Source organism: Nothobranchius furzeri, chromosome 12 (assembly GCF_043380555.1).
Source record: "Nothobranchius furzeri strain GRZ-AD chromosome 12, NfurGRZ-RIMD1, whole genome shotgun sequence".
Taxonomy (NCBI): Eukaryota; Metazoa; Chordata; class Actinopteri; order Cyprinodontiformes; family Nothobranchiidae; genus Nothobranchius; species Nothobranchius furzeri.
The window spans coordinates 1,651,681-1,675,131 of record NC_091752.1 but is presented as its reverse complement, the minus strand read 5'-3'; the positions used below and the strand labels follow the sequence as shown (position 1 = coordinate 1,675,131).

Sequence of the window (23,451 nt, the reverse complement as noted above, 5' to 3'; positions counted from 1 at the left end):
CTTGTTTTATATTGATTGTATTAAAACAAAGAAAACAATCTGAAGTTTTTTTTTTTTATTTACCGGTCCGGCCCACTTGGGACCAGATTTCCCTCGATGTGGCCCCTGAGCTAAAATGAGTTTGACACCCCTGCTCTAAAGTGTCTGGGCGGCGTGAGTAACTTATGTTCCTATCGCGCTTCACGGCAGTTTTTTGGCGTTTATTTATAATTGATTATGAACGTTTATGAATCTATAATTGATCATAGATTAAGTGGTGAATCTGCTCACCTCTAGTGCATGGATATTAGCTTCTTATCACCGTAGGACCCATAACTGGTATTTGTGAATTTCTCTGTTTTGTTTTCAAACCAGGAACCCCTTGTCACATCAACAAAGTCCTCAGTCACCCCACTCTTCCAATCACCATCACAGCCCAGGAGGACAGGCACATCAAGTTCTTTGACAACAACAGCGGGAAGCTGGTTCACTCCATGGTGGCCCACCTGGACGCGGTCACCAGCTTGGCTGTGGATCCCAACGGGCTCTATCTCATGTCTGGAAGTGAGTATATGTCAAATTAATGTTGTCGTTATTAGAAGATAACAGATGACCGAACTGGGTCTGGCGGTTGACTTCTCACATCCCGTCCTCCTGTGAACAGGTCATGACTGCTCCATCCGCCTGTGGAACCTGGAGAGTAAAACCTGCATCCAGGAGTTCACGGCCCACAGGAAGAAGTTCGAGGAGTCGATCCACGATGTGGCGTTCCATCCGTCTAAATGCTACATTGCCAGCGCCGGGGCAGATGCTCTCGCCAAGGTGTTTGTATGACGTGGAGCTCCCGTGTGTTCCCCTCCTCCTCCCCACCATCACAGCTTCGCTCTCTGACTCAGTCTTTCAGGATCAGGGACCAGTAGAGACTCAGCGGGGGGGTGGGGGCGCTACCAGGCAGGGGTCCGGTCCCATCTCACTCAGCCCACTGGTCACCTCTCAGACTTCATAGCCTCCAAAAGGCTGGGACTCTCCTCCAAGAGGGTTGGCAGGAAGTCCAGTCGGGAGTAGAGCTGCTCTCTGGTCCCCTCCCTCCTCCACCCACCATCCAGGCAGGCCTGGGTGTGACTGGCCACAGAGCCCCTGCAGACTCAAACTTAACCCTCCTCTACAGAAAGGACAAGTGTTAGAGGAGTGGAGGAATGGGGTTCCACCCCTCGCCCCTCTTCCTGCTTATTCCAGCTCCTTCAGATCCTCATCCATAAAAAAAAAAACAAGTCCAGACCCTTTTCTCCAAGTCAGGTTGTGCGTCCGAACCGCCAGGTGCCGACCCAGAAGCCTCCCACGTCCTCTTCTCTGCCTCCCAGACGGACTCTGCTTGCTGACCTGCCTTTCTTTGTTCCTCTTTTTTTAAACCTAATATTGACAAATGTGCCTTTGCTTTAAAAAGGTCTTTAAAATGTTCTTTTAACAAGCTTTCTTTGTGAGGGGGTGTTGAAAACGAGGGAGGGAGGGGAGGAGAATCGGAGCGGGGGGTCACAATGTTGTCAGTTTTAACATTGGATGTAAAATTACAAATGCTTATAATAAACAAAATATATATTCAGTCTTAAAAGGAATTACTGTGCAGTGTGAGTTTGGGTGCTCCTTTTTGATAAGTGTGGTTGGGAAATTAGGTTGTTTTTTTGTGCGTGTGTGTGTGTGCGCGCGAGTGTGTGTGTTTCGGGGGCAAAGCTGGTAGCAGACATTAAATATATTATTGCCTGTTTGTTAGAGCTGTACAACTTCAGAAGTCAAAGCTAAAGCGTTTGTGTCCAAAGTAAAGCATCCTGGTTATAGAATTAAAACCCAGACTTGGTTCTAGATGTCAGTTTTAGGAGTAACTAACACATTTTGGCCAGTTCTCTCGTTTGAATCGAATGCCGTGTACTGTATGTAGCCCCCCCCAAACACCGCCCCCTGCTGTTTGGACATGCTTGACTACGATGTGATGTCCTGATATTTACAGTAGTCCCTTGTTTTAGCAGGAAGCTAGTGCAGTACTTTAGGTCTATTTGGAATGATTTCACCGTTCAGCACGGATGGGGGAGAAACGTACCGCCGGTCTCAGTTTACTGTAACATGAGGAGGTTTAAAAAAATAAAAGGATGAAATTTAAATAAAGGTCGATCAAGTCGTCGTACATGGAGAGTACAGCTTTACATGAGCCATTTTCTCAGTCACTGGTTTGTATATGAAAGTATGTTCAAAATAAAAACCTGCTGTAAAATGTTAATTGGGCTCAGTTGTGGGTCATTTTCTGCATGTTTCACCGTTTCAGAGTAAACGCCCTCCATCACCAGCAGTTTGGGATCAAGATCTTGTCTAAATGTTTGTTTTAATACGACGTTTAAAACCAAACGGAACTAAATTATTCATTATACTAGAGTAAATGTTTTAGAAGAGAAAGAACCATGACCTCCTTTTTTTGTTTTTGCAGAAAAAAAAATTCAAATCCAAGAAAATTTACTAACAATTATAAATGCAGGAATGTTAAGTAAAAATACAAAATGGGAGCAAATTTTTTTACAAAAAACTAATTTATTTTCTATATTTATACGTATATAGTAGTGGATAGTAGATATTTACTAGTGTGATTCTGTGTAACATTTCTAATGAATATTTTATGTTTTACCTGAACAACCTCAGTTAAGAGAAATGGTGTTTATGTCATATGGGATTCATGAGCTAACGCGTCTGTTGGGTAGCCTAGTGAACTAGACCAAATTCTTGCTTTGCAAAGATTGGTCTAGGAATGCTCCACTGGAACCTCAGCAGCTCCTACCAGGACTCTGGCTAGCCAATCACAGCTCTCTAGAGGGGGTTCAAGCACATAAAGAGCTGTGATTAGTCCATAATGGTGGGCCAATCATAGTGCTCTATCTGCTTAGTGAACAAATCACAGAGCTTTATCCGCTTTGTGGGCCAATCAGGGCACTCTATGTGCCTGGTGGGTGGGATGATGCAACAGAGTGAAACAAGAGTATGTCACATTCATTGTCCAGTGGAATGCGGAGATCATTTGAAAGACAACGGTAGAACCCGCCCCACAACCGAGAGCCGTCAATGGAGCGTGGCCAGACTAAATAATACATTTATTTAGTCTGGCTTGCCAGGCCATCTGTTGGGGCCATCTTAACTCATTCACTGCCATTGACGACGACAAGTTGTCATTTGCATGTTTTTACTGTGTGGGCGTCGGAACGAGCCCCAGCACCGTGAGAACAAACATCCCAGCTCTAAAGCTGATTTTCATCCACGTACGTCAAACATCACATGACCAGGAAGCAGAACATCCATGTGTTAGGAGATCGTTTTGGGCCGTTGCTGTAAAAAAAAGTGAGGTGCGAACCAGAAAAGCGTCTGCCGATCACAATTCAACAACGGATTATGAAAGAACGGATAACGCTCGAAACGCACGGATTCTTCCTGATGTAAGAGGTGAGTCTCCACTTTGTTTTGGTTGTTTTGGCATTGACATCATCCTAGCGCGCAACGTTCTGTGACTCTTAAAAAAAACAGTAAAAACGGTGAGAAACGCTGGCAGCAAAGGGCTTTACTGATCAGGAAACGGCTGGCAGTGAATGAGTTAAAGTAACAATGTAGTTTTATTTATTCATTTTTTTACTTTAAGCTAAGGCTTTAACGTTGAACTCAGTGGTTGTTGGGTTAGAAACTTGACCAGTTTCATATTTGACACCACTCTGCAACCCTCTGCTGACCACAAACCACACTTGATAGTTTTGTGGAGTGGGAAGGTGTGCTATAGGGGAGCTCTTTACCTGCTTTATGGCTGTTAGCCTTAATGCTAGCAGTTAGCATTTAGTTCACTGATCGTCAATAAAAAGCAGAAGAAGTAGAACGAGAAGAAGTTTGCTTTTTCTGTTGGCGTCATGGAGGAGCCTAGAAGTAAGATAGTAATGTCTTTGGAGGGGAAGCAAAGAGCTAAAACCAGAGTGAACATCGGCGCGGCTTACGCTAGTTTGAGTGAGCTACAGGAGGCTACTAAATCACGGTCTGATGCTGGTCTGGCTTTGTTGCTACTGGACTCATAAGTAATGATGGTTTTGTCCAGCAGCGTGGATCTTTTTACTTCATGTTTTATTTTAGTATTCGTTGGCTCATGCTAGCTAGCTTGTTTTCAGCGCTAGGTACTGCAGACTGCAGCAGGGTTATTTACAACAGTAAGCAGGAAACGGCTCAGTCTTACTTTAAAAATGCTCAGATCTTTAAAATTGTGCCTTATTTTATAAACGGGTATGTATTTATACATTTTTATTTATATATATATATTTTTTTATTATTATTATTATTTATTTGCAGAAGGACAGTTATTTTGAAAGTCATCTTTTTAGCCAAAAATGTGTTTAGATATAATTTATAAATTTGAAGGGCTTTTTATTTCTTCTCTCCTTTAAATAAGAAGAAAAGATCTTTTCTACAGCACCTCTCAAGATAAAAATCACGAGGCGCTTCATAAAAACAAAAAATGTAAGAAAATAAAAAAGAATTTAGAAAATGATTAAAAATATATTCAAAATGAGCAAAAAATAGACAATTGTGATTAAAAATGTAAAGAAAGAGAGAGAGAGTGAGCAGGAAAGAGGGAAACCAGTGGATCCTGAGGAAGGTGGAATAGGAGGGGAGAGCAGAATAAAGAGAGAGAGGTGAAGAAGGTCATACAATAGCCAGCTTGAACAAGTGAGTCTTCAGCTGCTTTTTAAAGGAGACCACTGAGTCCACTGATCTCAGGCTCAGGGGGAGAGAGGTCCAGAGTCTGGGGGCCACAGCAGCAGATGATCTGTCACCTTTGACCTTTAGCCTGGTGCTGCACAACCAGTAGGCTTTGATCACTGGACCTCAGGGACCTGCTGGGGGTGTAGGGACTAAGAAGATCACCAATGTAAGATGGTGCTTGTCCATGTAAGGCCCTTTAGACCAGAACCAGGATCTTGAAATGAACCCTGAAGTTGACTGGCAGCCAGTGAAGCTGGAGGAGAAGCGGGGTGATGTGGGTGTGTTTGGAGGACACATCTCAGTCTATACCTCTGAACAAGAAGTGTAATTTTTGTCATGCATAACATAAATAAGTAGCCTTGTGGTAGAGTGTCCACCCTGGTACTGGGAGATCGGGTTCAAATCCATGGTTGGGTCACACAAAATACTTTAAAAATGGGACCCAATACCTCCCTGCTTGACACTTCGCTTTAAGGGGTTGGATTTGAGGGTTTGGTTCCTGAGCGCTGCCACTGCTGCAGCTCAGCGCTCCCCTTTAATAAATAAAAAGCTCAATAAGCAGGAGCAGTCCACACATAAAGTAAGAAGATGAATACAACAGTTGATCTTGACTTAAAGGTATAGCAAAGGATCTTTCCGGGTGGATCATCTGAACCATTGGTTCACTTAACTGTCAATCATTCTGGTGAACCATTCACACAAGGCCGCCGTCGTACGTTGCTGGGTAGTTTTCACTTCCTGTGCATGCGAAAAGCAAAGGTTGGGCTCCCCACAGACGCCCGGTTTTCTGCTAAAGTTCGTCATACTATTTGGAGAAATTCATTTCAGATTACTGCTAGAAGAAGTTGGCTGAAGGCCAGCAGCCACTTGTAACAAGGATAACAGGGCTTTTTTTTTCAAAACGAGGAGTGGGCGGTTCTTTCCTGAAGTTCAGAAACATCCTCCGCTATACCTTTAATGACAAATTCGATTTATATGTGGTAAAAACAGCTCCTCCACTGTTATCGTGTAGTCTTCCGAACCAGCCAGCACGTCTAGCCAGGCATAAACTTTGTTTCTTCAAACTGAGGCTGCTCAGTATTATTGGTTTTAAATTTATTTTTCCAACTTTGCAACAAATCCTACTACTAACAAGACACTAACTTCTCGGTCATTTCTTTACTCTCTCGAGTTTCTGCTGAGGAGAAAACAAATCGGTTTATTCTTTAACATCATGCAAATTTCCCCCTTTTGTTTAAACTTGACGAGTTTCGGAGTTCAGGTTTGACTCAAATAAAAACCACTTCTTTAATTTATCTTGATTTTTTCTTTATTTTATTAAAAACTGCTAAAAAATCAATTATTTGAATATTACAAGCAAATGGCTTTTAATAAGTATATGTACAAACAGGAAATAAGAGAAAGGGAATCAAATATTCTCAGTGTAAGACAGAAAGGCTTGGAATGGTAAACTAAATACCATCAGAATGAAAACTTACATTTATTCTGTCTCTGGAGAAAAAAACATTTTTATGTACCGTTTCTCAACAACGTTGTTTCATAATGTGATTTGTATTTTTTTACACTGGTAAAAATAAAAATCAACAGCGATTCCAGCACCAGTCTGTGAGTTAAACTTCAACAACTTTCCTCATTTAAGATCAAAAAGCACCAGCTGCAGAGAGCCTTTCCTCCTCAGAGTATACAAAAAAAGATCTTTATGAAGATTTAAACCCACATCTCTCTGCGGGCATCACATGGTTATCGTGTGTTTTTGGTGTCTTTGCTTTAACATAAAAACAGTGAATGATGACATCTCAGCCCAGGTGTGCAGAAAGCTCAAACACTGAGGTTGAACACAGCCTGGGGGGAATTATTTAGAAAGCATCGGTTTAGAAAACCAGTACCACACTTCATTTTTATGCTCTTTGCTGTTTTTTGCAAGTTTTTTTAAGAGGGGATTTAATGCAGACATATTTTAAAAACACCCTCCTAAATTCCTCCTCAAACGTACGGCACTGTAGTCGAAGCCCGCGACACCGCGTGGGCAAGCGGAGTAGATTTACAAACGCTGTTCTGCTGAGACGGCCCACGTCCGACACGTTTCCTCCAACAGCAGCTCCTCAGTTTCTGGGCTGGGAGTTGAACTCCTGGCAGATGTTGTGGATGATCTTGGGAACAAACTTGTAGAGGTTGTCGAACTCGTCCACAAAGAAGGAGTGCTCCTTGTCAGGGTCTGTGGCGATGTACTCCAGCTCATCCTGGGCGGCCCAGGCGATGCCGATGGAGTAAGCAATCACACCTAGATGGGGAAGGGAGAAGGGGAGGGGGGGGGGGACAAAAGGATGTCACTCAAACCAATGTCTGACACTTTAATGTGGACTAAAGTCTTGTGGCAGGTCTGACGTCTGGTGGCTAACCCAGAAGAACCGTGGTACCCACTGTGGTGACTCGAGGCTGCCACATTTCAGGCTGCCACGGGTGACCTCTCACCTTGACGTTGGACAGCTTCTGCGGGCACCCTGACATCATCATAAGAGCGCCCGTCAGTAATGACGATCATGATTTTGCGTTTGTTGGGTTTAGACTTGCTGAAGAGCTGCTCTGCTGCGTAAGTGATGGCAGCACCGGTGCTGGTACCGCCGCTCCAGTAGTTGATGCGCTTGATGGCATTCAGCAGCTCGGCCTTGTTGTTGTACTGCCCGAAGGCGAACTCCAGCCTCTGTTCGTAGGTGTACTGAATGGCTCCGACCCGCGTATCCGTGTCTGAGATCTCAAACTCCCTCGTGACGTTGGCCACAAACTGGAGCACCGTGCGGAAGTTGCCGGTCCCCACACTGCTAGAGCCATCAATGACGAAGGCGATGTCGTTGGCGTTGAGGCAGGTCTTGCTGCACACCAGGCGATCTGTGTCGCACACTCGTTTCACCAGGGGCTGCACGGCCTTCCTCAGGGCGAACCAGCTGTTCACAGGGAGGGAGTAGAAGCCGTTTGTCCGACACACAGCCTGCAGGGATAAATCAGCCCGTTTCAGACATGCTTTAACCTGGGATCAGACACTTCATGGACATTATTCCACCTTGTCCACAAAGTTGGCTTCGACCAGGTTTTGCTTTTCGCTGTCATCAGGACCCTCGATGGTGACAAAGAAGATGTTGATTCCCGATTCCCGGGCGAGCCGAGAGGCCTCCTCCACTTTGTCCGTGGGCCAGCCATCCACTAGGACCACAGCCACGTTGGGGGCTCCTCCCCGGTTCCCGTTTGCATCACTGAAGTACTGCTTGTTAATGTAGGAGAGGGCTTTTCCTGTTGGAACACCAGGGGGCGACAGAATGATGATCAATCGACGCACAAGTCTGTGATTGAGAACGCGCCAAGGATAGAGAAAAACCCACACACGGCATACAAAAGCTTTTTATAGCAGCCTGTCTCGGACACACATCTGTCCTGTTATTCAGATCTGCTGACAGTCCCAACAGTGATACAGGAGGCTCTGTTGTGGCCCAAACTGTAAGCAGCACTTACGGGAAACCACACACACACACACACTAGTTCTACAAAATTTAGCAGCTCATAAAAACCGAGAGGCAATTCACGAATGCTGACGCACCAATGGAAGCAGAAAAACACCAGTCTGCCTGTGGAGAGCCGACCCCCGCGGGCTGGTGAACAGCACCCGCGGCTGGTCAGAGCAGAAGAGCGTGGCTCACTAGAAGCACAGCTATCATTTAGATCCTGGCAAGTTTAGACTTAATTCTATCCTTGCATGTGAAAATGTGCCCGGGCAGTAAAGCCTGTGATAATTGCACCCCACTTATTTTTACTTTCACACCCACAGCAGGTCACTCACCCACGTTGGAGAGGCCTCCCTTCTGAGAGATCTTATCGATGGCTGACTTCACTTCCCTGGAGCTGGAGTGAGTCCTCAGACTGAACTCCGTCACGGGGTCGTCACTTTGAGCAGAGCAACAACATCTTGTCTTATATCAAATCTGTAAACAACGAGACGAATAGAAGACGACCTTACCCATACTGGATGATGCCCATCATGGGTCCAGCAACACCCACGTTGATGACCTGCGCCACCTCGCTGAGGAAGTCTTTCTGGATTTTGAAACGACGCTTCCCGATGCTCCAGCTCCCGTCCATTAGGAAGGCAAGGTCCACCTTACAATCTGGGGTCAAAACACATTTCTGCATGTATGAAGCACAGAAACAGCTGGAGCAGGCGGCGAGACGGAGCTCGCTTCCTTGGCACAAGATGAGAAGAACGTGGTCACTAATTTAGGGGTGAAAACTGATGCGGCCCTTAAATTCGATGCACAAATCAACGTGGTTGTCCAGGCACGCTTTTTTACTGTGAGACGGCTATCAAGAGCACATCTGGAAACAGTACTACACGCTTTTATCATGTCCTACTGCCGTACTGGGTTGTGTGCTGCTCCGAGTCAGGCTGCAGCTGCACGGATCCGGCTGGTCCAACACTCTGCTGCCAGATTTGTGACTGGGACAAGAAGGAAGGACCACATTACCCCAGCGTTGGCTTCTCTTCACGGGCTCCCAGTGTTTTACTGGGCAAAATTTAAGATCCTCCTCCGTGTCTTCAGGGTGCTGCAGGGCAGTGCTCCCCCATGTCTGGCTGCACTGTTACAGCGGTGTGTCTCCGCTAGGGCCCTTCGCTCTGCTGAGCAGGAGTTGCTGGAAGTCCTCTGCTCTAACTGAGACCTAGAGGGACCGGGCCTTCTCGGTAATGGCTCCAGCCCTTTGGAACGAGCTGCCTCCGGCAGTGAAGCAAGCTCTTTCCCTTCAGGAGTTTAAGTCTCGCCTGAAAACTCACTTGTATCTGTTAGCTTTCCCCCAACACCCATGACACTGCTTTTGTATTTTATTTATTGTACTGCATGGGTTTTAGTTGCTTTCACTTGTACTTTGCTACTATTTTTATTCTCTTCACCTACTATGATGTTTTTATCCTTGTTTTTATGAGCTGATCAGCACCTTGGGTCTCTGCTAAGGTGGTAGAAGGTGCAATATAAATAAATCTGATAGAAACACAAAATCCATCTATTCCATGATCTGGGCACCGACATGGGGACCTGCCAGGGTCAAAACGACTTCAGAAGCTTTTCAAATGTCTTACCTAAAATGCAAGCCCTCCCTAGTAAGCATACAGTAATTGGATCCACCCCATATTAACCCTCCCACTGTCTTTACGGGTGGCCCCGCGAGGAAAATTGACCATTGAGCAGGGTTGATGGTTTATCCCTTGAGGTCCACATGGCATGGGGGAGGAGGTGCTCACTCCTCACAACTGTCACATGGACCTAAGGGATAAACCATCAACCCTGCTCAATGGTCAACTTTCCTCGCGGGGCCACACCCATTAGGACAGTAGGAGGGTTAATAGAAACAGTTTAAGAGATTATCTAAATTCTGTAAAAAGCCAAACTTACTTGGATCTCCTTGTGACGCAGGTTCTGGGGCTCTTGGTACCGGTTCTGGTTCCCTCAGACTAAAACCTCAAATACAGGAAAACAGAATCCAAAGCGAGTGATGCTGATGCAATGATTTGCTTTGAAAAACAGCAGATATCTTGATCTCATTCAGCTATTTTTGTTCCTTCACTCCTGAATAACATCAATTATCCTTTATCCTCCCAAAACGGAGAGGACCCAAACGTCTGCTGTTGCTAACTTGAAAGCGTTTTTGTTGCGTTTGCAGGTGGCTACTCTTCAGCGCTGCTGATCAGGACTTGTTGTTACTAACACACTTTGAGCGAGCGGGCCATTTGACTCTCTTCAATTAAAGGTTGAGCCAAACCCCGAGTGTTTTCCCTGGATAGCTTCGGTTTGGATTGTACTTACAGTCAGAACTTACTGGCAAAGAGGAGGAAAACAAGGATCGGCGAGATTCCCGTTACCTGATTCATACGGGTTTGCTTCTGGCTTCCAGGCGTCCACTGGCTCCACTGCACAGATGTTAGAAAAGCTCAGCGTTAGAGGAGTGCTACCACGCAGCTAGCAAATAAATCTAAATACTATTCAGCAGGAACCCAGTTTACCCTAAATATGAGTTACCGTGTTTATTGAATTTCACACAATTAGAAAGCAGAAGCAGTTAGCGACACTCAGAGTTACTAATGACAAAATAATTTCTTCTCAGATCAGCGAACAAATTTTGCTGTCACGTAACAAAGACCTGAGTAAATACAAAATGATGATTTCTTTTATTAAAGGTTCCATGTCGTGCTATTTTAAACCTTTGAGAACAAAGGTAGGCTCTGTATATGATAAAGTATTACCGCTGGCACTTTTGAGATGTCGTTTATCGTAAAACTGAGTTATTTTCATCAGCCTGAGCTTATACCTGGAAATAAAATGGTTTCAGTGAAACTCCGCCCAATCCAACAAAACGTGCTCAACAGCGTCTTCGGCGAGTCAGCTGATGCGTGGTGGTCCATGGTTAAGGCCAGGCTATTCATTTGCGGACTTCGAAGGCCGGTATCCAGCAAGTTTAGGTTTTAACCCTGCTTCAACACACCTGATTTCAAATAGTAGGTGATTAACAGGCTTCTGCAGAGCCTGATGAGCTGCTGCACAGGTGAGTCAACCAAGTGTGTTGGGGCAGAGAAACCACCAGGGGCGGCTTTAGGCCCGGCTACTTGGGCTGAAGCCCTGGATCTAAATCGTGGAAGTAACATGCAGTACCAAAGTCCACCAGAGAGGGAGCAGCTGGCAGTAGTTTGTATACAGCCTGCCTGAGCCTCCACCACTGAAGAAGAAGCCCTTCAGCAGCCGGCTTCTTCTACACTCTCTGCCTGAAACGCATGAGTGAAGATGGACATAAGGACGTTTTTAGACAAAAAGTACGGCGACAGAACCCCAGCTTTGATGAGACTGGTGCTGACTCAGGTTTGTGAGTCTTATTTGAAAATATTTGTGGTGCTGCTGGTTTGCCTAAAGTTAGCTTACTATCAGGTAAAGTTGTTGGAGAAAGAGCGGGAATATTTACTATCATCTCACACTAAACACTAACAGGAACAATACTCTGCCCTGAAAATGCTGAATATGTAGCTTCAGATTAAAAATTATGTGGTACAAGACAAATATTTATGATGTTGTTGACTAGTGCGTGTCACGTGTGTGTGTGTGCACGTGCGTGGGTGCGCGCGTGTGTGTGCGTGTGTTAAGCCCCGGATGTTCTTCAGTCCTTAATCCGCCCCTGGAAACCACTACCAAGTGTGTTGCCTGATGCCAAAGCCACTTACAGCGGTGTGAAAAACTATCTGCCCCCTTCCTGATTTCTTATTCTTTTGCATGTTTGTCACACAAAATGTTTCTGATCATCAAACACATTTAACCGTTAGTCAAAGATAACACAAGTAAACACAAAATGCACTTTTGAAATGATGGTTTTTATTATTTAGGGAGAGAACAAAATCCAAACCCACATTGCCCTGTGTGAAACAGTAATTGCCCCCTGAACCTAATAACTGGTTGGGCCTCCCTTAGCAGCAATAACTGCAATCAAGCATTTGCGATAACTTGCTACGAGTCTTTTACAGCGCTCTGGAGGAATGTTGGCCCACTCATCTTTGCAGAATTGTTGTAATTCAGCTTTATTTGAGGGTTTTCTAGCATGAACCGCCTTTTTAAGGTCGTGCCATAGCATCTCAATAGGATTCAGGTCAGGACTTTGACTAGGCCACTCCAAAGTCTTCATTTTGTTGTTCTTCAGCCATTCAGAGGTGGGTTTGCTGGTGTGTTCTGGGTCATTGTCCTGCTGCAGCACCCAAGATGGCTTTAGCTTTAGTTGACCAACAGATGGCCGGACGTTCTCCTTCAGGATGTTTTGGTAGACGGTAGAATTCATGGTTCCGTTTATCACAGCAAGCCTTCCAGTTCCTGAAGCAGCAAAACAACCCCAGACCATCACACTACCACCACCACATTTTACTGTTGGTATGATGTTCTTTGTATGAAATGCTGTGTTACTTCTACGCCAGATGTAACGGGACATTTGCCTTCCAAAAAGTTCAGCTTTTGTCTCTTCAGTCCACGAGGTATTTTCCCAAAAGTCTTGGCAATCATTGAGATGCTTCTTAGCAAAACTGAGACGAGCCCTGATGTTCTTTTTGCTCAACAGTGGTTTGTGTCTTGGAAATCTGTCATGCAGGCCATTTTTACCCAGTCTCTTTCTGATGGTGGAGTCGTGAACTTTGACCTTAACTGAGGCAAGTGAGGCCTGCAGTTCTTTAGAAGTTGTCCTGGGGTCTTTGGTGACCTCTCGGATGAGTTGTCTCTTGGGGTAATTTTGGTCGGCCGCCCACTCCTGGGAAGGTGCACCACTGTTCCATGTTGTTGCCATGTGTGGATAATGGCTCCCACTGTGGTTCGCTGGAGTCCCAAAGCTTTAGAAACGGCTTCATAACCTTTACCAGACTGATGGATCTCAATCATTTTTGTTCTCATTTGTTCTTGAATTTCTTTGGATCTTGGCATGATGTCTAGCTTTTGAGGTGCTTTTGGTCTACTTCTCTGTGTCAGGCAGCTCATATTTAAGGGATTTCTTGATTGAAACAGGTGTGGCAGTAATCAAGCGTGGGGGTGGCTACAGAAATTGAACTCAGGTGTGAAACACCACAGTTGGGTTATTTTTTAACGGGGGGCAATTACTTTTTCACACAGGGCAATGTAGGTTTGGATTTTGTTCTCTCCCTAAATAATAAAAACCATCATTTCAAAAGTGCATTTTGTGTTTACTTGTGTTATCTTTGACTAACGGTTAAATGTGTTTATGATCAGAAACATTTTGTGTGACAAACATGCAAAAGAATAAGAAATCAGGAAGGGGGCAAATGGTTTTTCACACCACTGTATCCTGTGCTGGCCAAGGGAGACATTTCAGACCAGAGAGCAGGCCCTGCTGACGAGATACTTTACAGGATTTTCAAAGTAAAAGTCAAAATTTGCTGTTGAAACAGGAAAATGCGTGCATGCAGCCAAAAATGGGTTTGTTTGGTTTTTTCATAACAGTATCACATGGTAAAAAGCTCCAAAAAGTGGATTTTCCATGATATGATCCTTTTACAGGTAATAAAAAATAAGTTTTTTATTGAGTTTAGTTCCACTAACCACACCCAGAACTGATCACTGATCAGACCTTCAGGAATCCCTTTGACAGAACTTGTCTGACTACAGAAGGCTGGCTAAAAGATCTCAAAAAGCAACATAGCCCACCTCACCCAATGAGAACCCAGAACTAAAAATAAAAAATATTTCACCAACAATCAGGACCTGAACTACAGCTGTTTGGCCGAAGGCGTGGAGAGCTGAGAAATTCCTGTGAGTAAACAAACGTAAGACAGACGCGGTGCTCTTTGGTCCCGATCGTTATCCTGATGTGTCTGTGGTTGATTTTGGTGAGTTAAATCCCAGCATGAGTGATTCAGTCCTTAATTTAGGGGTGGGATTTATCATCAGACGATTGCGGAGGAACATGCGTACGAGGCCACCGCACGTTTCATAAATCAGGAGTACACGCATCCCAAATTCATTTGTAGGAAGTAATATACTGTAGGTACGTTCGTACGAACGTTTTGATAAATGAGGCCCCAGGTTGTTTTAGAAGCATTTGCTTTATTATCTAGTTAGGGTTTCTGATATTAAAATTTGTTTGCAGACCTTAAATATTGAAGTGCAAACACTTTCACAGCCATAGTAACTGCTGCTCACCTTTGGTGTGGGTTACGTCCAAGAGCGGTTTGTGGCCACGGTCCTGGTCAGTGGATTGAGGAGCTAGAAGTAAAAGGATGATCAGTGAGGACAAGCTGGGACACCAGAAACACAAAATCCTGCTCTTCACTTCCTACATTTAAAGTTTTATTTGGTTGGATGCATGGAGGCAGTTTTGTGGCGGTTGTTAGAAATAGCACAAATTTAAGGTTTTCAAAATCGTAGGTCTGGAAGCTGAACTGTGTGATGGAAGGCATGGCCTGTAATCTGAGATTGAGGGTTTTTTGCTGCCCTTTTGTGACTCGCCTTATTGAAACTCTTTAGTGTGATGCCTGTGACTAAAGATAAGCTGAATTCCAGTTCCTCTAAGTCCTTCAAGTTTGATTTCTGAGCCTAAAGAATGTCCATAAAACCATGAAATGCCAACATGTGTGTATGCAGCCCCGACCCATTCACATGACAACCTGCAGACTTGTTAGTGCCCAGTAAATAGAAATAGAACAACACTTACGGTACGGTCCAAAGCTATACAACCAGCGCTCATATTCAGAGATTTCAGGCCTGTGATCCCAAGCTGGAGGAGGATGTTAGGAAACCCGTTAGTGCAGAAGGAACTTTAGAGGGAGAAGCACATGTTTCCATGGTTGCGATCGATCGTAGATCGTCCCCAGCCAGTCCAAAACCAAAGGAAACAATAGCCTTTTGAACAGTTGTTCCCTCACTTTCACATGCATCAATATCCTGGCCTCATGCTCTCCTTCTCCACTTCAAAGAGCCTCTCATATGGCAGGCAGATGGCATGCAAACACTGACCGAAGAGACAGCTTGCATGTTCTTTACACATGGAGCCAATTCAACACATACTTGGTCAGCAGATGCATCAAAGTGCATCAATCACATGCTGTGTTTACCCATGCAACACAGCTGGATGTGAGATGTAGGAATCTGCTGCGGTAAATCCTTATGAAGGCATAACGACGTACCTGTAGTTTCTGATGGGTCCGTCTCACTCGATGTGTATCCTGAGTCTGGAACTGCATAACTAACATCTGAATGTACAGCAGAGCAGCAAGTGTTAGGGCTAAACATCATTCATTTGTCAAGAAAAGACATTTGTTGTGGTGCTGGGGCTGCGTATGGCTCATCCAGGTCTCACTGAGGCCGTTAAATCGGCTAAATGTCTTCTACCTAACACAAATATCCCCAGTTTTTGAGCTCAGTTTAGACACTCGTACAGATTTGGCAAATAATACCGCAAGCAATAAATTATCAGTACCTGAGTACTGAAATTCTGAGTACCTGCTGGTCGCCGAACTCCAGGGAACCAATCAGGACGAGCGTAAGAAAGAGGTGGCCAGTCCCTTCTGGGAAAAGCTGTGCAAGAGGAAGACAAGCATCAGGAAGGAGCGTTCTTGTGCATACTCCACTGAACGTCATTAGTGGAGTATGCACAAGATGTTCAGCCAGACCCTAAACATACAGCAGGGCCGCTTTGGTGAAACTGAATCGTTTTCGTTCTACTTTTAAAGTAGAAAAGCTCATGCAGCTGGCCTTTCATTCTTCATACAGATGCAAAAATTACACTTTAAGTGGAAAAAGAAGGAATGTGGATCTTTGTAAAGTGTCCAGTTGTGCAAAACCACGAGAGCGTGTCACAACAACACACTTCAATTACCCCCGAGTAGCTTACACAAACATGCGGCCCTGGTTTAGAGGTTCCCATAGAGAGGCAGCCAGTGAGCAGGGCCCCCGTTTACGAAGATGGCCTCAGAGAGCTCAGCCAGCCGCCCACTGAGGCGTGGAAGTGTTATTATAACGCCGGTGTCAAACCAGGGACAGTTTAGATAGCATGCAGAGATAAGTCTAATCTGCTGCTGGCCAAAAGACCCACTGCTGCACAGCAGACAGCGGCCTGGTATTATTAATGAAGATCAGCTCAACTCGCTCAATCAGAACCATCTCAGGTCAGGAGGTGACTTCAGGATCAGAGGCTCTTTTATAGGGTTGGAGCTTCCTTTATATGTCAAAAATTTCTATGAAATGATTAAAGCATTTTAAATCTAACCTGTTTTAGATAGATCACTGAGGAAAGTTTGAGGAAAATAGAGGTTTGGTGTTTAGTGGTGTTCTGCATCCACTCAAGTTCCCTAGAAATGTATCATGCGCTGAAATAAACGTACAGAAGGTTTGAACTACATCACCCAATACAAACCGTAAAACACTGCATCAGGCTTTCATACGGAGTGATTTTCAGACTATAACAAGGTGTGAAAACCAGAAAAAAAGTACAAGAATTCATGGATCAGTGCAATTTGACTCAGTTCACTTCCAAGGCGTTTCCATTCGTTAAGGGTCTTTTATTGTACTAGCTTCGCTTTAGTTTCAAGCATATGGGAGCTGGGCTTAAAACACCAAGTCACAGACCATCAGTCACAGGTTTGCGAGGGGGCGGAGTCACTGGTTGCTCCACAGTGTTCAACTTTGCTAACTGCTGCAGCCTTTTCCAGTTCTGCTTCTTTGGAGCCTTACCAAAAGCCTCAGACCTAGCAGAAATCTCGACATCGCTACCATTTTCTCTATTGTTGTGTTTTCTTTTATTTATTTTTTTGTTACGTACGAATCACCTTGTGCTACTGTTTGAACTTGAAGGGTCCGCTACGCTGTGATGATGAGCCCACATACTAGAACTGTTTCTCAGTTGCTGAGTGATGGAAAATGTCTATTTCTATTCTCAACAAGTACGGTGCTTATGAGGACCCGTCCAAAATCGACTCCTTCCAGTGGCGACAACCCATAACTACACCCTGGTTCTGTTAAACCAGAAGAGAACATTTTAGCCTCCATATCTCAGTGAAGCTGGGGAAAAAAATCCTAATATTTGTCTTTGTCCTCTTGGGAATATTAAAATGATGGAGGAGGAGAAAGACCAAATTTTTTAAGTTAAAATAGTTACTCAGTAGTGTAGCGTCCGGAAATGGTCAGTTTTTCATCTACAGTTCGACCTCTTCAGTATCCCGTCATATGGAGACAGGAGTCTACATTTGTTGCCTTTAATCTGCTGGACTCTGCTATTCCATCAGCTGAAGTCCAGGCCTCTGCAGCTTTGCACAGTGTTCTCGTTTCAAGGCCTTAAGCTTCCCCTTATCGCTTGTACAGGATTCCTCCTGCCTCTGAATAAAAGTGAACATTTTTAGCTCGTATGAGTTAATTAATCATGAAATGAAATGAAAAATATGGTTAAATGAAATGTTTTGAGTAATCCATGCTTAAATTAATAAGGTTGATTAATCTGTGCCTAAGTTAATAAGGTTGAAATGAATAGTGTCCTGCAATGATCCATTTGTCTGATAATCAGTCTACGTGACGAGCTAATCAGCCATACACTCATACACAAGGTTAAAGTAATTTCATGACACAGATATTTTCTTATCCTTAAATCAGAGCATCCTGTATCTGGGAAAGGTGTGGTTCTGAGGTTTGTTTGTTAACACCTCTTTACATGTCAAGTCCTGGTTGGCCATACCATCATAACATGAGAATAATTAAAACAGAACTCACTTCCTGAGTGATTCAGTTCAAGCTCAGTTCAAGCTCAGTTCAGTTCAAGTACACCTTCAGAGTGGCCAATCCTGAAGGGACTTTGAACTATAAAAGCTTACGACAAGCCAAAAGCTGCCTGCAGCGACACAGAAACATGCTCCTTCAGCTATTCAGAAACAACCGTTCTAGACGCAAACGCTTTTATCTATCTGTTGTGACTCGGGAGACATCCTAGGACTGACTTGGCCGCATTGAGGTTTTCCTACGAGCCACGTACATTTGCGTTCACCGACTCCTCAACGTCTCGGATCTAAACGCGGTCTCCAGGAACGGGTACGTAGGCATGACATGAATTGCGTCTGATGTTGTTTTATAAACCATCCCTTATAGTTTAATGCAGACCAAATTCTGTTCACACCCAGAACATAGCTTCTTCTAGATACAAGGTTCTGATAAACATCACACACCATTCCATGATCATACATCACATTCCATCCACTTATATTCATCCATCACATTCGTCTTATTTATAACTTGTCTTGTTTTTAATTTGTTTAGAAAATAATTTTCCTACTTTTTATAAACTTGACTGTCTGAATTAAAGTGACAGTGTGCATTTTTCCTGGCAATGGGGGTCGGTATATACCTACATCGTTGCAAGCAAGCAGTACTTTTGTTGTTGGAGTAAGACCTTACCAATGGATGCTCATTAGGGTCAAAACGTCCTGTGGAGTGCAAACTTTGGCAAAACGACAAGTACATCAGACTCCCTTTCATCACTGGCAACAAGTGAAGAGGTAAATGTGTAAAATAACAACATTTAAAAATGACAAAAATTTTGTAACTGTTAGAAATCAGTAAATGCATTTTGTCCTCAAGGGCTCCCGTAGAAGGAAACATGGCATCTAATATGGCGTCGCCCAGAGACTTAATTTAGACCTGATTTTTATGGTTTTATGTTACAAAGTCACCAATATTTTTCAACTACTGGGCATCTTTTCATTCATTTTAACAACATTTTGATGGATGTTTCCAGAAATGAATGGTAAAAACTACACATTGCCTCTTTAATACGAAGTGTGTTATGATCACTGAAAAAGCAAAGAATCCTGATTCTTCTGATTAAACATTCAAAGACCAATCAGGTTGATACCCTATATCTATATAGAATATCACATCTTATTGGTCATAAGTAAAGGTAATATATTAAGCTTAAAAGCAACAATATTATACCCTCATTACTGTAGAAACACTTGCTGCATTTTTTATTTCAAAATAAAACACTACGACATTTTGGGGCTTAGCAAAAGGGAAACTTGCTCTAACAGTCTTCTGCTATTAATATTTCACAGAAAAACCCAATTCAGACTGTATTCATGTAACATTGTTAAACACATTGTCATTTGGAGTCAAAGTGCTAAGCCCAGATAGCAATAGCATCACAAACTCAACTTTTATTGTCTTAATATGAATGAAAAAGGGAATTAATGCCCTCCAGTTGCAACAAGCTGGAACTACACTCTGGTTCTTAAAAAAAATAGAAGAAAACATTTTAGCCTCCTTCTCACAATGTAGCTAGAAAAACATGTTTTTGATCTCTTGGGAATATTAATTTAACGGGAATTGAATTTTCCTTGAAGCTACTTTTAAAATTTCAAACAGGAAGTGTTGAACAGGATGCACTACATGTGTGTTCCATTAGTTCAGCTGAACATATAAATATAAACATGTAAAATTAGCTTATGAAATAGAGTTTACATGAACTAATGTGACATTTTGAAGATTAGAGCTATTTTAAGATAGAGCAAACCCTCTTTGGAGCTAGCCGTTAACTTGTTAGCTTTGTTAGCTTGTTAGCTCTACTACTTCAAATTGATTTGGAAGTTTCCTACAAAAGGTAAAATATCAGTTGTTGATAAAACTGTTATTTTCTCCTTTAAAAACGTACCACAGCTAGTTTTTTTCACACTGTCATTATGACTTTTTAGATATGTTATTTTTACCACTTGTTGACTAATAAGAGCGAGGCTAATCTACTTCAAGCAAACGTTTTAAACAACTGTTTATGACCTCTGGGTGACAAAGTAACAGGTGATAAATTACTTCTCATAAATCAGAGATTGAAACCCAAATGTCAGCAAGCATCCGCCCTTCTGGGGGCTTAAGGAGAGCAAGACAGAGACAGAGAGTCCCTGCCGGCTTTAGGGGCGCTAATCACCCTCACCTGTGACCTCTGACTTCTACCTGAAAGAATTGCCTCAAGGAGATTAATAACTTTTTTTTTAATCACGTTGTTATCCACCAATCTCAAGGCCTATTTCCTGAACTGATCCATTTTCAGCACCAATTGTCACTCAAATAAACCTAAATAACTGCATTCTGTAAATCACAACCTACAGCCATTTAAACAGATGCGGGCCGTTCTAATTTGAGGGGATTCGTGGCGTTACATTCCACAGGAGGAAAAACAGAAGTGCATTCCTCTGAAAACCACACCTTGCTGGATTTGACAAACTAAAGACTGGACCCAGATCCTGCTGGGTTTTGGACTGGGTCATGCATCTCTGTGGGAGCACGACCCAGCTGCATGGTACCGCAGCTTTCATCTCTGCAAGCTTTTAAAAAGGGAGGGGGCAAAACCAGACTGCATGGGATCTGTCATGAGATTAGAAAGATGACATTATGGTCTGAGTGAAAATAAGACTGCAGGGATGATTTCCTTTGTTCAGTGCAATTAAATTTGAGCATGTGCTTGTATTTCATTGTTTACAGAGGACCGGCCATGCATCAACACACGGTGTGCAACAGAAGGTTGACATTAGTGCTGGTGTGTTGAACATTTTATTATGTGCATTTTAGCTCTGTCATTTCTCTTGTTTGATCTGGCCTGTGTTTATCAGCATGCTCGAGGACTCCTGGAGTCTGTGGACACTTACCAGGGTTTGACTGGCTCGCGGTGGGACTCCGCTCGGGTGGGGCAGGCTGAACCCTGTTAAAAGCTTTGTGTAGCAATAAGAAATGTGTGGATTGAACAAGAAAAGAGAAGAAAGAAGGCAGAAATGAGCTTTGGTTCTGGACTTCCATCGTCAAATGCAGCCCAGCTGTTTTGCTCTGAGGGACGTTGAAGGCATTTTCTCCACAGCGTGACATCATAAACACAAAGGCCATACGATGGGCATGTTTACAAGCCCTAAATCTGCTTCATTTGACTCTTTTCATCTCGTAAAATGAAAATATGACTGAAGGGATGTTTCCTGATGACAGAAAACAGCAGTTGTCTTAGAGAGAAATGTTAGCGGAGATGGCTGATGGAGCAGATTAGTGGTGACCCCGGGGTGAAGATGGGTGTGAACACTGAGGTCAGACTTACAACAGTTTCCTGGATTCTCATTTCAACAGACATCTGTCCTCCCGTGCTGCCCTTGACCCACATTCCTACCTGGTTCCTAACTGTGTGTGTCTGTACTGATGACGAGGCTGACCTGGACCAACTGGAGAGGAGGGCTGCCTCCTGATGGCTGACCCCGCTTCTGGCCTGCGCAGACCTAGAACCAAGGTAGAGTTTTAGGTGTGTTTTTGCTTAAAAAGTTAAGGAAACACAGATCAGAACTCAGTAAAAAACAAAACTGCTGCTGTATATCCATCCTGACATGAAATGGGTAATGTGTTCGGAACAAACGGATGGCGTTTAAGTCAAATGAAATGCATTCACCTACAAAGGCTTTAGTTTAAAGTAAAAAAAAGAATCAGAGGCTGAAAAACAAAGGCCTATTGCTTAAATGTCATTCCAGCAACTCAAAATGGTACCCAGTAGTTTGTATGCAACAACGTTGGGGTGTGCTTCTTATGAGCTGGCATATGGTGACCTGGGGCATCTCCTCCAAGATTCTGAAATGGGCATCACTGCGACCTGGCAGCATCAGATAGATCTAAACACAACATCCCAGAGATGTGCTGCTGGGTTTAGATCAGGTGAATGTGAAGATCAGTGAATGGTATGAATTTCTTCATCCTCCAGGAAACATCTGCTTACATGTGTCACATGTACCAGGAGGAATCTAGGACCCACACCAGCAAAGGGTCTTACAACGAGTCTAGGGATGACATCATCTATTCAAGTAATGGAAGTCAAGAGACCATCATCTATCCCGTGCAGGTCTGTGTGCATCCCTCTGTGGACACGTCTCTTCAGACTAATACTGATATGCAGTCAAGGTTTTCTGTACCTCGCAGTGATAACAGGCCAGGCCAGGTCAGAGACATTCACACCAGTGGACCTCAGGAGGTCATTTTGAAAGGCTCTGGCAGGACTCATCCTGTTCATCCTTGCACAAACGGCCCATTTACACTACAATCAGCTTGGTCTGGGCCAGCTTGGGTCAGTGAGCTGTGAGCTGTTTGTGTGGAGCCGGCCACTTTTTCCTGCACTGCCTTCCTACGACCCTACACACCCATCTTCAGGGCAGCAGTAGCTCAGGTGGTAGAGCGGCTTGCCTCATGATCGGAGGGTCATGGGTTCGATTCCAGCTTCCACCAGAGGTCTGTCCTTGGGCAAGACATTTCACCCAACTTGCCTGTGTTGGTGGTGGTCAGAAGGACCGACGGTGCCAAATGCCAGCCTCGCCTCTGTCAGACCTCCCCGGGGCGGCTGTGGCCACGTAGTAGCTTATCATCACTGGCAATGTGTGAATGTAAGAGTTCATGCAAGCGTCTTTGAGTGTCCTAATAAAGCGCTATATAAGTTCCATGATTATTATTATCGTCTATGAACTGACTGGCTGGCTAAAGTTTTGTCAGTCTCACGCCTACCCACTAGAGGGAGCCAGCGGCTGCTTCTTGCTTGAGCGATTCACTAGGAATCTGGAAGCAGTGGGGTAAACATCTTTTCTGACTGCAGCTCAGACCGGAGCAGCAGCGCGAGGACTGACCCTTTGCCATGAGCGCTATTGGATGGGAGAGGAGCCCACAGCAGCACTGCTGCTCAGTGAGAAGAGAAGGAAGCTGTGTGCTTCATGACAGAGTCTCCCAAAGCAACACTGCTCACGCCTGCTCTTGTTTACTAACTTATGGCGGTTAGGAAGGACAGCCCAGACTTCTCCGCACCACTTGAGCAGGACATGCCCAAATCCACGTCCACAGGCGGACTGTTCCCAGACCGAGCTGACCAAAGTGTAAATATGCCAAAAGTAGCAGATACCGGTTCTACTGATAGGTTAAGGACCTTTGATGTCCCGGTCCAGCTCTTCAAGAGTAACTGCCTAGCTCCCTGAGTCTTCTTCATGCTCTTGAGACTGTTCTGGAAGGCACAGCGAACATTTTGCAATGGTATCTATTGATGCACCACTCTGGTGAAGTAGCCTTTGCAACATTTGTAGGGTTCTGGTATTGCCTCAAGCTACCCGTGGTGACACTGACCCAAATGAGTTAACAGACTTTGTCAAAATAACAA

At 44.1% G+C, this 23,451-nt stretch overlaps 2 protein-coding genes across 8 annotated transcripts in view; one reads left to right on the top strand and one right to left on the bottom strand.

Annotated features, from left to right (window-relative positions):
* Window positions 1-1,033, top strand: part of LOC107375367 (striatin) — a 47,396-nt gene extending 46,363 nt beyond the window's left edge. For all 4 annotated transcript variants that reach the window (XM_054749805.2, XM_054749804.2, XM_054749803.2 and 1 more), the window contains 2 exons: window positions 355-543; window positions 644-1,033. In XM_054749805.2, the coding sequence (XP_054605780.1) occupies window positions 355-543; window positions 644-813 (359 nt within the window). In that variant the 3' untranslated portion in view covers window positions 814-1,033. The remainder of the gene's footprint in view (window positions 1-354; window positions 544-643) is intronic.
* A 5,593-nt stretch (window positions 1,034-6,626) lies between these two features.
* The window catches only part of vit (vitrin), a 31,462-nt gene continuing 14,637 nt past the window's right edge, over window positions 6,627-23,451 (bottom strand). For 3 of the 4 annotated variants that reach the window (XM_015943978.3, XM_015943979.3, XM_015943982.3), the window contains 13 exons: window positions 21,485-21,547; window positions 20,939-21,001; window positions 15,762-15,836; window positions 15,446-15,511; window positions 14,974-15,036; window positions 14,463-14,525; window positions 10,649-10,696; window positions 10,182-10,247; window positions 8,756-8,903; window positions 8,579-8,682; window positions 7,808-8,034; window positions 7,222-7,735; window positions 6,627-7,030 (listed from right to left, as the gene is read on the bottom strand). In XM_015943978.3, the coding sequence (XP_015799464.1) occupies window positions 6,852-7,030; window positions 7,222-7,735; window positions 7,808-8,034; window positions 8,579-8,682; window positions 8,756-8,903; window positions 10,182-10,247; window positions 10,649-10,696; window positions 14,463-14,525; window positions 14,974-15,036; window positions 15,446-15,511; window positions 15,762-15,836; window positions 20,939-21,001; window positions 21,485-21,547 (1,679 nt within the window). In that variant the 3' untranslated portion in view covers window positions 6,627-6,851. The remainder of the gene's footprint in view (window positions 7,031-7,221; window positions 7,736-7,807; window positions 8,035-8,578; window positions 8,683-8,755; window positions 8,904-10,181; window positions 10,248-10,648; window positions 10,697-14,462; window positions 14,526-14,973; window positions 15,037-15,445; window positions 15,512-15,761; window positions 15,837-20,938; window positions 21,002-21,484; window positions 21,548-23,451) is intronic. The other variant, XM_015943980.3, reaches the window with a different exon arrangement.